The sequence below is a fragment of the Polyodon spathula genome, chromosome 11 (genome assembly GCF_017654505.1).
Source record: "Polyodon spathula isolate WHYD16114869_AA chromosome 11, ASM1765450v1, whole genome shotgun sequence".
Taxonomy (NCBI): Eukaryota; Metazoa; Chordata; class Actinopteri; order Acipenseriformes; family Polyodontidae; genus Polyodon; species Polyodon spathula.
Window position 1 is genome coordinate 25,574,903 of NC_054544.1, and position 13,931 is coordinate 25,588,833.

Sequence of the window (13,931 nt, forward strand, 5' to 3'; positions counted from 1 at the left end):
TTTATTTAACATCTCATCCACAGGATGGAGCACAAGGAGGTTAAGTGACTTACTCAGGGTCACACAGTGAGTCAGTCAGTGGCAGAGGTGGGATTTGAACCAGTGACCTGTTGGTTCCAAGCCCCTGGACTTTAACCACTGGACCACAGTGCCTGCTAATATTTGTAGCAGCAATAGAACATGTAGCCATTTTTAGTTTTGTGTTATCTGGAATGTTTGTTAAAGTAATTTAAATTGTATGATCTAGATTGGCAGCACAGGTTAAATCCAATCCTAGTGCTTGCTGAAATGCCTACCCTAATAAAACATTGTTTAACAATCTTCATGGTACACATGAGAAGAACTCCTGGAACAATGGTCTCACAGTGTTGAAAGAGGAGCAGGTTGCACAGGCCACCACGATTACACCCCCTGGGAAGTCACCAGCATCCTTCTGCTTTGCCAGGATTATTGCAGAATAGTTGCACACAACTCTCACACAGCTTATATGGGCGAGGTAAAGTGCATTCACGTAATCAGACTTACAGAACCTGTGTACCAATTTTGAAGCTAAAATCTTCTAGCATTTGGTCTTGATCACTCGTAAAAAAAAACAAATGCAACTTGACCGCAATATCAGCCGCATCAGAACAGAGTTCAAGTTCAAACTCACCTACGGCCTTAATACAACCCAGTCAAGTATCTGAAATTTAATTGGTTACTTCGTCAAAAGTGTTTGTCCACTTATTTTAGTGTTATGGGCATGGTCAAAATGCTGTGTATCATATTTGACATAATTCTGAGAGGCTCTATGTTGTGTTTTTCTAATAGTTGCAATAACTTCTCTCTAAATCTTGCTTTACCTGGCTTTGAGCTTGTCTGAAAATCAGAGATGCCAGTACTGAACAAACTTCCTCATTCCAGGCATATGTGAATGTACTTTCATTCATAATGTGATATGATAGAACAGTTCAGCAAGCTGTATTGTTAAAAACAAAAATAAAATAAAAGGATTACACAGTGGAATTTCTAACCAGGGCAAAGCAAAACGGTAGAGCCACAGTGCAGTATATTCCACAGCAGTGCCCTAAATAACAGCTCTTTTGCTACTCTCTTTACAATACAGGTGTAGATTACCGTCTTACAGATGAACAGTGTACTATTATAGGGTATTCATGGAATAGTGTGCTATTATAGGGTATTCATGGAATAACTAACCTTACACAAAACAAAAAAACGCAATATATACAAATTAAAATTGAACAGCATGCAAATTACAATACTATGTATCGGTGTAGAGGAGCTTACCATAGGAAGTTATTCTTCTAAACAAAATACCTGCAATGTCAAACTTTTTTCTCTTTTTATTTTCAAAAAGAAACCTTATTTTACACAATATAACAAATCCAAACATACAGCCAGGTATGTGTTTTGTAAACTTCCTAAAGCAACGAATATAAACAAACACGACCTTGGTTTATTTATTATTGCCAGTACAGGATAGTCATTCTTTACTGTAATATTTTAAACAACTATGTAACACTACATTTGTTTGTATTAGAAATAAAACGCTTGCACATAGCATGATAAATATTTTGAAATACCTTTTCAAACAAAATTATGTTACTCCACTTACTGTGCTACTGCTCCGGCAAATTTACAATTCCTTCAGGAAACATGAGCTCAAATAAAAGGACCTACCGCTATTACAACATCAATAGCTCGCCTCCACTAGGGGCGGGTTTGTTACTGTTGCTCAGAATAAACACTGCTATTACATCTGCTATGGATTATATATGTTGATATTTCTAAATATATTAACGCCCCGTCTTGAATAATAAGCTAACGATAATAAGCAAGATATTCTTAAAGTGCAACAATTTTAAACAAATGTGTGCTGCACGAAATAGTTCTTCTGTCATTTGGCAGGCTGCAGAAGTCAATTTTTGTGGGATACAATGAAGAACAGCTGTACCCCCAGACAGTGCAAATATCTGGGCGACAGTCTGACTTAATACCATAATAAAGGGACAGCAATATAAAACACAGTGAAAGCAGAGCGGTATGTTAAAGCACATACACAAATATTTGTGGTTTTGTTTTAAGTTTAATTATAAATGAGTGATCAGAACATGCCACCACTTAACTCACCCCAAACTAAAATTATATATATATATATATATATATATATATATATATATATATATATATATATATATATATATATATAGTGCTTATAGAAAGTCTACACCCCCTTGAACTTTTTTCACATTTTGTTGTGTCAGTGCCTCAGTTTCATGCATGTAAATGATGATTTTTTTTCCACTTATCTACACACCATACTCAACACTGTTAAGGGGAAAAAAGTTATATATTAAATATACAAAACTGAAAGATCTCCACCCCCCTAAGTTAATACTTGGTGGACACACCTTTGGCAGCAATTACAGCTGTGAGTCTTTGGGATAGATCTCTACCAACTTTGCACACCTAGATTTGGCAATATTTGACGATTCTTCTTTACAAAATTGTTCAAGCTCTGTCAAGCTCTTTGTCAAGTTGATGAAGAGCAATCTTCAAATCATGCCACAAATTTTCGATTTTATTTAGGTCTGGGCTACTCAAGGAGATTTACCTTTTTGTTCCTTAGCTACTCCAGTGTAGCTTTGGTTGTGTGCTTTGGGTCGTTGTCATGCTAAAGGGAGAACTTCCTTCCCAGTTTCCGATTTCTTGCAGAGGGCAGCAGGATTTCCTCAAGGACTTCTCTGTACTTTGTTCTGTTTTCTTTTGTTAATTGATAAATATAAACTATTAACATGTCTATTTTTGAAAGCATTCTTACTTTACAGCATTTTTTCACACCTGCTTAAAACTTTTGCATAGTACCAATACAACATCTTTGTTACAGGTACTATTCAGAAATCAGAAGAAATGAGAACAAGTGAAAGATGGTGCTACTTCCTAACCGCTATAGTGCCCTTCAATCAATCATTATATTATATAGCGCCTTTCATAGTGGACCACCATTACAAAGCACTTAACAACACAGTATTTTATATGTGCAAATTACTGTGAGGCCTGCTCATGATGTGTACAGTCAGGTCTATTCATGTCACTGATTTCAGCTACTGCACCACAGATTATCCTGCTTCCTCCTTCCCATACAATATCCACAAGCACAATTGAGCCAGTGAATACTTTTAAATATACGTTATTTTGGAATTCACAAAAATAAGATTGCAGAAGAGTCAAACGCATGAAAGATTGAAAGTCAATTCCAATTTGGATTTCTTCCAACCCCTTGAACAAGACAGTCTCTCTCTCATCAAACAGTGATATCGGTTCTCAGAAGCTAAATCTGGTAATCAGTTTAAGGATTGAACAGATATTACAAACACTGTCGATGATGTCACTGGGCAGTCAGGACAGCACTGATCTGAAGTGACACAGTGCATGCTCAATGAATACAAATCCAAGGAAGGTATCGGGAATCTGTGGCAGTGTGTTCTACACAATGGCCCAGAGTCATAACTTTTGAGATGGCACGAAACATCAGGAAGGTGTGCAGTATATCATATAGAAGCCCCAACCAACCGAGCACCTACTATGAGCCCTCTGTCAGTCTTGACCTGCTGCCTTGCCCTTTGCTTGCATGGGACATAAACCACACAACAGGGAGATGCAGCTTTTATATATCAAGTGAGAAATGAATAAATTAATACAATTTTAAAAAAATCAATAAGTAGTAATCAAAGGAGAATCTTCTAGGGATGTTCATTAAAACTTTAATTAGTCCAAAACAGCACACAGCAATGAATATGTTGTTCAAATATAAACACATGAATTAGTAATACAGCCATTTACAGTAACTCTGAGTGGTTCTTCTTACCATGCTTTTGTTGTGCTTAAACTAGGAATGTACAGCATTACCTGGTTTCTCTTAGTACATGATGCCATACCTCAAATGATTTACCATGCTCTGCTGATGAATTGGCTTAAAAGCAATTCCAAGGGGTGCTGCAAGTATGATTTTTCAAGCAGGTTCAAGCGTAGAGATCTTGATAATAAAGTACAGTAGAAACTCAATATGCTACTGTGATGAGTGGGGTTTGTTTGGGATGTGGCAAACAGCAGGTGGAACTGGGTCTCTCATTGGCTGAAAGCTGCTCAGCCAATAAGTATTATGATTGGCTATATTTTTCTATGTTACCACGGTACACTGTGCTGTTGGTAATGGTTACATTTTGATAACACCTCAGTTAAGTTGCTGACTTCAGGGTTGGATGTTCAGTTTAAATGCCTTTCTCTTCCTAGAAGAGCTGATTAAAAGTATCGGTGCACATGGGCTGGCATTCAGGCAATGCAGCCTTTATCATTTGTCAGTGGTAATTGTGATCATCATTGACACTTCCTACACTATATCAGCTGTCTGAAGTCTATATAAGAGTTCTCTTAAAAGAGCAGTATACAGGACTGCAGTGAACTTTTTTGCACTTCTGCACTTCCATTAGCTGCATGGTCTCACGTGTACAGTTTTGAAAGCACATGTATTTTCTTTAGGCTAAAGAAAGTTTGTTGCCTTATTCACTAGATATTTGATGGTAGCTTCACCTGAGCAGTGTCTCCTGGGTCAAAACATGTCATTAGGGGAAACAGCTACACATTTTAAACCTATGTATTGAACAGTCGGGCGCGGTATTTTGTTCACTGCAATCATTTCAATGTGACTTTCAATTTCGCAGGGTCTTATTTTTAATTATTATCTCAACAGTGGCAGATGCAGCTACAGCTGCCCTGAAACTCATTTTGTAAACCTCTTTCCTATATTTACTGCATGTACAGAGGGTAACATGAAGTTGGTCAATACATTGCCCCTGTGGAAAACATCAGCAGGAAAAATATACAGTTAAAGGGCAGATATATTTAGATCAGATTTAGATTATAAAAATATACTCTAATTTCTCTATTACTGTTATCTAATGTTTTTTTTTTTTTTTTTTTTTTTTTTTTTTTTACTTTTTTAATCTTAATCCAAGTTTGCATTATGACTGTTGATTGCTAATTCAGTTAAGTTTAATACCAATATCATGACGTGGTTGCATCTATTATTAATTAAAAGGAGATTATACATCCTTTAAAAGCGTAATTAAAAACAGTGCATGGCTACATTTTATTAGGCTATCCAATAAATTAAAGCCTGCAGGCTATGAGGTGTTGTTGTTCTCTGCTCTGCTCACTGATTCAGTTCCAGACTCTGAAGCAGGCCTCCTCGCGGCTCCACCTTCTGCTGTCTGCTCTGCTGCAGATTGCCCACTCAGCTCTCTCTTGTGACCGGCTGGGACAGGAGAGAGGTGCGGTATCTTTGCAGAACCGGCTCGTGAGGATCCTCTTATATTAAATTTTCAACAGACAATATATATATAGTCTAATATATATAATATATACTCGGGATATATATATATATATATATATATATATATATATATATATATAATACTGACTGCAGACAATGATAATTAAATGTATGGATGCACTTATACCAAGCTGTGAACTTGTTGTCTAATGCTATATCATGGCCAATTTGACTTTAAAGAACCTATCCACAGCTATTTAGTATGATATTATGGGCACTACTGCCAAAGCTTTTATTTAAAGAGTAATGTAATGTAGTATAGTGGAAGAACAAGGGGGTGAGATACTGAAATGATCAGATGATGACCTGGGATGTGCTTGCCTTGAAGTAGCGGGTGGCAGTGCAATCACTCTGGGCCGTGCTGTCAGCACCACCTCTCCACAGCTCGCCTCAATGATAATGTTCTGCAGTGTATTCACCAGGATCTCTTCTGTCAGGTTACAGAACTCAGGGAGCCTGCAGTGAAATCATAAAACACAGCATGGAACATGAGGGGTCTCGTGTTCTTTAAACAAACAAAATGCAAGTAGGTCTCGTCCATCTGAACTACAGGGGTAGGACAAAAATCTACTGCAGCACACATGTAAATTATCTCTCTCATAGAATTAATTCAACTGTCGGCATCCTAGACATTTATTCGGTTATATAGAAAAGTTGCATTTCCCCATTGTGACTTTCTGACAGACTGATAGTGGGGTTGAATGGTGCTTCCAAGACTCCAAGAAATTACTGATGATTAATGGATAGTAGAATTAAAAGTGATGACTCTAGGGGCAATTCTAGGTTCTTTTTGCTGCCGATTCCAACAGCTAGCTTCACTAAAGAAATCATTCAGGAATGGTCATCTTTCTTTCCACACTAGTTAACAAAACTGGGTTGGGTTACTACAGACATGTCTGCCTTTTCAACCCCATATTCTCATTCCCATATCCCACTTTGAATCATATATTTAGGCTCGTATATGCAATTTTATCATGTAAATTATTTTAAGCTTCTCCCACGTTGTTTTTCTGACCCTAAACCAAGCCACGGTGGTCACATGCAAATTGACCCCTTAGTGATCAGGTGGGTGTGCACAAAAAAAAAAAGTATCGCAGAGATTATTGACAAACAGATCAAACATCCCTTCAGGCACATAAAGACCTTCTGCAACCCCTGTGTCTAAAATAGCCATTATTTAAATAAGAAACCTGCATATTAATGTATTTTATCTTGTATTTTTTGAGATCTGCAAACAATGAATTTGATAGTGAGGCCTAACAGAGTGGCTTCAATAAATGTTAAGGTTTAGCAACTTGCAAGATTCTGACTACATGCAAATAACCTGCTTTTGTTTTCATTATAAAGACTTACATTTAAAGTGTTCTTCAGGGGAGTCATAAACACAATCGCTATTTTTAATACACTTTATATTTTATGAAATACCTTTTTAAAATATAGAAAGATATGTACTAATCTCTTTTTATAAGACCAGGTTTCCTGACTGACACAGTAAAGTATGAAAGCAAGCCCGCTCCTCAGTCATATGTGCTGTCACAGCAGCACCAAACTAAATATTCATTTTTTTTTTTTTTTATTCCCTAAAGCTGTAGTGTCACTAACTTGTTCAAATGAGCTCCACAATTGTATTAATTGCTGCATATGGTACAGTCCAACCTCCATTGCCACAAATCAGTGAAGGCCAGCAGTCTGTGAGAAATACTTCATAACCTTGGTGCCCTTACGATTTCTAAATGAAAGACTTGACATGTTTTTTTCATTCTAAAGGTTCAACTGAAGTGTTGATCGCTAAAATGTAATGCACCCATTCTTTCACTATCTGACATTATTTTGTTGTTGGTTCTCTCCATTTCCACAACTAGTACACACTCACTCTCTGTAACCCTTTCTTTTCAAAAAAGCTTTATATACAGTATATTGTTTGTTTTTAAAAAATACATTATAAAATTTGAGTCGTGGCTCTGCAACATTATATACCTGTATGGTAGAACTTGGGATCTCCTGGTTACAAACCCTTTTCTTTACCCACCAGACCACACAGCCTCATGACTAGAATATACAAGTATGGGCACCTTGTATCACAAAGCATTGTTATGCCTTCTGTTGAAAGGCTCACAGCAAGATTCAGATATGAACTTTACATGAAGTTCCTTTACATATAATATTCATTTGTAGTCCAGCCAGTCATTCTGGCATTAATGCATATGTATAAAAATAATTAGATATAGTTGGGAATATTAAACAAAACAAAGGTCAGCGCTTTTGTATTAAACATCCTGTGACAGAAATACAATGAACCTTGGTTGTAAATCTCCCTCCCGACCTGTGAGGGTACTAAGCGAGGACAGAGTTTTTTTGGATGGGCTGGCTTGACAGTTCTTCCCCTGGGTCGGGAAGTAGGTCAGTCTGGAAAAGGCAAGACTCGTTTGCAAGAACATATTGACCTGGAAGGGAAACAATGTAGCAGCCACAGATTGTAAAGGCAGCTGCATTTGTTTACCAAGGGGTCATGCGTGACAGCATATAAGGGGGACGGAGAATCGTAATCTGTTCCTTCACATTGGTTTGTAGTGAGTTAAAGCCAGAAAGACAGTAAAAGTGTATTCTTATTTAAGATTGTGAGTGTTGCATTTTTGTTTGCTTGTAATTGTCTCATCTTGCACATTACCAGTTAAATGTATTTGCACAGGACTTATAAATAAATAAAACAAACCTTTTCACCTGGATTACAATTGTCTGTCTGTTCTTTAATCACCTGTACCTACACATAATCAACCACTTTGCCACACATCCACACCTATCAATAGGACTTCACATGCATTGTTTGCTACACAAAAAGTTAAAACATCTTGGAAGACTGCTCTCTTCTGGGTTCTTTCTCAGCACTGTTGTACAAACCAAGACCACATGTGTTTGTTTTTTTAATGGGCTTGCACACACTATATTTTCACACAACAAATAAAAATAAACAAAACAAAACCTAGCTCTACTCGGGCACTAACTCAGCATACAGCAACCTCACTATAAACAGGACAGCTAAGCCCTTTTCCTGTAAAGCAAAACACAGATACACAAAAGTAACACAGAATACCTTTTTCTCATAACGGTTCATGAGCAGGTTCTTCCTTCGTCAGCCCTGAATGAATGATCTGTGGGTTTTTATTCTCCATAAAATGAACAAAATACAGGCATCTGGTACTAATTTACAGTTGTGGCCAACTGCCAGAACAATTAACACATTATTACGCACACATTTTCAGATGTGTTTAGCAGGGAGGATTTTAACCCCCTCCCTGCTCTGCTACACATCGCATCATATTTAAAGAGGGTTACTTGCACTCTTTTCCGAGATGCATTTCTCATTGAAGGAACGCATCCAACACAGAAGAGTTGTGCAGTGCTGTTGCCTCTATCTCTGTATTTCTCATTATCTCTAAAGTATCTCTTACTACTTCCACCCCCTCCCAACTGTACCTCTTAATATTCTTCTTCATCTCCAGCTGTAGCTGCTGTTGGATGGACTCCTGTGTGTATGACTCACTGCTCTGTCTGCCTGCAAGGTGCACATTGGGCTTCTGAGCTGCAGGGCTGGTTTGGGGACCCCTGTCCCCAGTGGGAGCTGAGACACAATGGGCAGCAGAAGCCCCTTCAGGCCCCTCTGGGAGGGATGCCACGTTGGAAATGCCCTTACTGCAGAACTGAGCGAAATAAGGGACCGGCTCAGCCAAACTCTCTATCAGACTCTGCTGGAACTGAGTGTCATCCAGCAGGCTCCTGGAGAGGCAAAAGCAGAGACATGTTTTACAGGCAACGTTCCACAAACCACAACACAGTACATACAGCAGCTATGCTAGGTCAAACTAAACCTATTCATTGTGCATTGTGGTCTGTAAAATGTATAAAATATGTTCCTATACATAGTGATTTAAATGATGATGGCATAAAAATAACTGAAAATATGTAGCCAGCACCTCAAATGGTTTAAGACAGCAGTTTTCAAACTAGGGTATGTGAGCTCTTGTCAGGGGTTGCATTTTTTTTACCGTTGTAGTATTCTGTGACTTAGCAATCAAATCAACAATGTTGAATCTCCTTTCAAATAAAACCTTAGCTGTACTGGTGTACGTTTCCTTTCTGTTGGACGAGGTTAACTCTATAAACACCCAGCCAGCTGCTGACAGTGAGGGAGCATTAAGCGCACACATATGGCTAATTTACATATATAAATAGCACGGCAGTGGTGACTGCAGTCTGTGGGCTTAAAAAAAAAAGAAAAAAAACTCAGATTGTCATTGTATGATGTTGATTTTTTTTTAATGTGTAGTACTTACTTGGTAAGTTTACTTTCAGGAGTTGATATGTTCATTGTTAGTAGTTTAACAATTTCAGTGTTTTATCTACCTTTACATATTAAATAGCATTATTATTGAGTTGAACAGGCAGCTAGGCCACCCTACTTAGAGAGTGAAATCACTCACTTTTTCTCCGCTGAAGCTGGAGCGACATGACTGTCATCTTTACTTGCAGTATTTGTATGTGCTTTTCATTTCCTTTGTCGTGTAAGTGCATTACCCTACTCCTCCACACCGGTAATTATCAATAAAAGCAAGAGCACAATATTTTATTATTACAAAAATGGAATTGCGTGATTAAAAAAATAAATTAAAAAAATCGGGTGTCCAGAATTGGACTCCTTACTCCAGACCTATTGAGTGTGTTCATATCATACAGCGAGTGCCCAGCAACAAGCTCTAATTGTCTTGCAGCTGATTAACATGAACAGACTACTGCATTAAACACATGTAAGCATTTTGTTAAAACTCATTATTGACTGCCTAATATAAATGTCCCCTTTCTACTTTCAACAAATTAGCTTTTTGAAATATTAACTTCAAAACAATCTGCTTATTCTGGCTGGATTTGATACCGTACAAAACACACACAGCATTTTACATTGTCTCATCTCAAGTGTTCAACGATAAAATTCCAGTTCAATAAAAAAAAAAAACAACTATATATACCTTAGTATATAAGTCAGAACATCAGTTATAATTCCTCTCTCAGTGGCACAAGTGACACAGAGGTCTTTAGGTTCAGGTTCCGGTTCCACTGTATCCACAGATTCCAGAGGAGTGGTCACCCCTTTCTGTTTCATGGACCTGGAAGGAAAGGATTACTGCAGTCAAAACAGTTGAAGCAGTCACTCCAAGATCTGCTGTGCGCCCTCCCTCCCAATCTCCACAACCACCACATATAAAACTAACCCTAACCCTCTCAATCTCCTCTCCTCAACTCTCACATATAACCCTAACCCTAAGCCTAACCCTACCTCCCAATCTCCTCTCCTCAACTCTCACATATAACCCTAACCCTAAACCTAACCCTCCCTCCCAATCTTAACTCTCACATATAACCCTAACCCTCCCAATCTCCTCTCTTCAACTCCCACATAAAACCCTAACCCTAACCCTAACCCTAACCCTCCCAATCTCCTCTCCTCAACTTCCACATATAACCTTAACCCTAACCCTCACTCCCAAACTCCTCTCAATTCCCACATAATTGCACAAGCAGGGTAAGGGTGTGTTGTACTGTATATGCCAGTTGTATGTGTGTACAAGCATATTTCTGAGAAGAACAAAATCATCAATAACTATTGAACAGTCATTAGTGTTGAATTTAGAGATACAAAAAAAAAAACCTAATACATTATGTCATGATGAGGTCTTGTCACTGATTTTATTAAGTTTATTTTAGTATTTTTAAATAAAAAAAAATAAGTCATTTTTAAAATTCAGGATATGGTATTATTTATTAATTTTCCTATTACAACTTCTTACAGTATTTATTGTAATGCAACAGCTTAGTCCCCACTGGCTTTCCTCATACCAAAATTTAATGGAATTACTTTGACCTGTAAACCTTTCTTAAATACAGTATTGCAGGTAGAGTTAACCGAACTGAAAGGTCAGTGTGGCACATCAGGAAAATCAGATAACTCCTTGTGCACTAAGCATTCAGCAGATGATGTGAATTTAGCTGAAAGTCAGCTAAATGGAAAACATGCATATAACATGCCAGCACCATGCCAAAGCATCTTAAACTACTAGCACATAAACTACTAGTACATAATCTGTAGTTTGTAAATGTGTCTTCTTGCACCTTTAACCTCTATTAGCCCTTCTTGTGAGCCTATACCATTCCTCCCCAGCTCTTGTGCCTCTTTCAGTTCCTCCGTATCCCTTCATCGGCTCTTTCTGTCTACCATAGCTCCAATGCACCAGTCTTCCACCCTATGTCTCACCTGCGTATGTAATGTTGTGCAGCTGTGATAGGAAGCTGGCCCCTGTTTCACCTGCGTGTGTAATGCTTGTGCAGCTGTGATGGGAAGCTGGCTCCTGTCTCACCTGCGTATGTAATGCTTGTGTAACTCCAATGGGAAGTTGGCATGGAACTCCTCAAGGCAGTGGGAGCGCACCGTCACTCCCAGGTGGAGAGGGAATGGTTTGGGGGGCTCTGGCTTCCTCCAGACCCTCTCCTCCTCTCGCTGTGCTCTTCGCTCAGCCCTGCTTAGCCCCCCGGCTGAAGGCCTCTGTACTGGCGGCAGAGCCTGTCCAAGGCAACAGGGAAACAGAGAGAAAACAAATAATGTGTTATACTTAGATATACTGCTCCACTAATTTGAAGCAATTAATTGAAACATGAAAACAAGAACATTTTAATGCCATTGTGACAGAAATACAATGCATTACAATGGATCAGGAGGGGTAGAATAAAAGGGCCAGAGAAATGCTAATTTTTTCCTTCGCTTGGGTTGTATAAGTAAACCTGGAAGGACTGAGAGCTGCAGTAGGAACTGCTGAAGAATATTCATGAGTGGTTGTTTGTTTTGAGTGTTAGTAATTGTCTTGTTTATTGTACCACCAGACAGCTAAACACGTTCCAGAGCTGTCGCTTTTGGGCCAGCACAAGCCGGAACTGCACTGCACGAACTGTCACCAAATAGCCTGTTATCGAGCACGACTACACGCATCTGGGACTGGTGACCATGTTTTAGTATTGTGGGGCGGATAACGTTTATTGTTTGGGACTGTAAACCTGTTTGTTTGGCTCTGCGCTTTACACATTGTTGTGTATTGCCGGAGCGTTTTTCTTTTGTTGGTCATCAGACCCGGATTATAATTAAAACCCCCGTTTCCTACCGGATTACAATTGTTTGTGATTTCTTCTGCACTGCACCATCTCTACACCTGTTCACAATCACTAGCCAAATTGCCACGGCCACCACATATATATATATATATATATATATATATATATATATATATATATATATATATATATATATATATATATATATATATATATATAAGGGGGATGCACCGAATCCAGGTTTCGGTTTCGGATTTGGCTGAATACTTAGGATTCGGTGAACTGAATCTGAATCCTATATCCGCCTAGACGCACATCCATTTTAAAACTTCCCCTCTAATGTGTGCAGTTTTTTAACTAAAAGACACAAATCCGGTATTGAACGTAACTGTGGTATTTAATAACAAGAACACGTTTGATGAACTCCGTCGCAGCTCTCAACTCCCTAATTACTGGTGGTGCGCGCACTAAACATGTCACTCAGATGCTGAATGCAAACATACCCCCGTATACAGATTCACATCACACTTTTCACGGAGTAAAGTTATGCAGTAAACCTGTACACAAAATAATATATATTTTTTATAACTTTACAACTGTCAGATGCGCAAGACACTGTTGAACTATATGCTTTAGTAAATTAAATTATGTCATTGTAATGTGCCAAAACAAGCTGAACCATTTGTGAACTGCTGTGTTTTATTAAAATATTTTTTAAACTATTTCGTAGCCTATTTGATAAGTATTATACAAACAGAGCATTTAAATCAATGTGGGTTTTATGTCGCAGGGAGAGTTAGGTCACTCATCACAGTAAGTTTTTCTTCATAGCTTTTAGATCAGGTGACACAGGTTGAAACGTCATTAAAGAAGAATATAGGGTTATGGCAAAGATGCAGCTCTCCTTTCTTGTAAATGTACTAAAATCTTATTCAGCAATATATTTCCATTCGGTAATAAAAATACTATTAACTAAAAGGCACAAAACTATAGCTTGTGTGTGTCCCTTGTTAGTAGCTGCCAGTCTGTTTTACATTCAACAGTTACCTTCAATTTTCCTGACAGTTTTTGTAGATTCGGTATTCGGTTCGGTATTCAGACGAATCTTTTGAGATGGATTCGGTATTCGGCTGAATTCCAAAAACCTGGATTTGGTGCATCCCTAATATATATATATATATATATATATATATATATATATATATATATATATATATATATATATATATATATATACAGTTGTAGTCAAAAGTTTACATACCTCAATGGAAATTTATAATTTCTAGAAATTTCTTGAAAACAAATAATTATAGGAAAAACCTTTTTTGTAACAAAGTTACAATTATTTACAGTATTTCAGCAATTTTCTAGCAAAACTCAGAAAATG

The 13,931-nt window shown here is 37.9% G+C and overlaps 2 protein-coding genes across 5 annotated transcripts in view; both read right to left on the minus strand.

The window, feature by feature from the left end:
* The window catches only part of nhej1 (nonhomologous end-joining factor 1), a 99,336-nt gene extending 97,680 nt beyond the window's left edge, over positions 1-1,656 (minus strand). Inside the window, exon 1 of one of the 3 annotated variants that reach the window (XM_041263939.1) lies at positions 1,616-1,656. The gene's annotated coding sequence lies outside the window, so the exon portion shown is untranslated. Of the gene's footprint in view, positions 1-842; positions 945-1,615 lie in introns of those variants that run through there. The other 2 variants (XM_041263938.1, XM_041263940.1) reach the window with 2 other exon arrangements.
* A 2,096-nt stretch (positions 1,657-3,752) lies between these two features.
* Positions 3,753-13,931, minus strand: part of cfap65 (cilia and flagella associated protein 65) — a 47,430-nt gene continuing 37,251 nt past the window's right edge. The window contains exons 29-33 of one of the 2 annotated variants that reach the window (XM_041263937.1): positions 11,800-12,002; positions 10,414-10,551; positions 8,867-9,166; positions 5,714-5,848; positions 3,753-5,367 (exon numbers count right to left, since the gene is read on the minus strand). In XM_041263937.1, the coding sequence (XP_041119871.1) occupies positions 5,184-5,367; positions 5,714-5,848; positions 8,867-9,166; positions 10,414-10,551; positions 11,800-12,002 (960 nt within the window). In that variant the 3' untranslated portion in view covers positions 3,753-5,183. Of the gene's footprint in view, positions 5,368-5,698; positions 5,849-8,866; positions 9,167-10,413; positions 10,552-11,799; positions 12,003-13,931 lie in introns of both variants that reach the window. The other variant, XM_041263936.1, reaches the window with a different exon arrangement.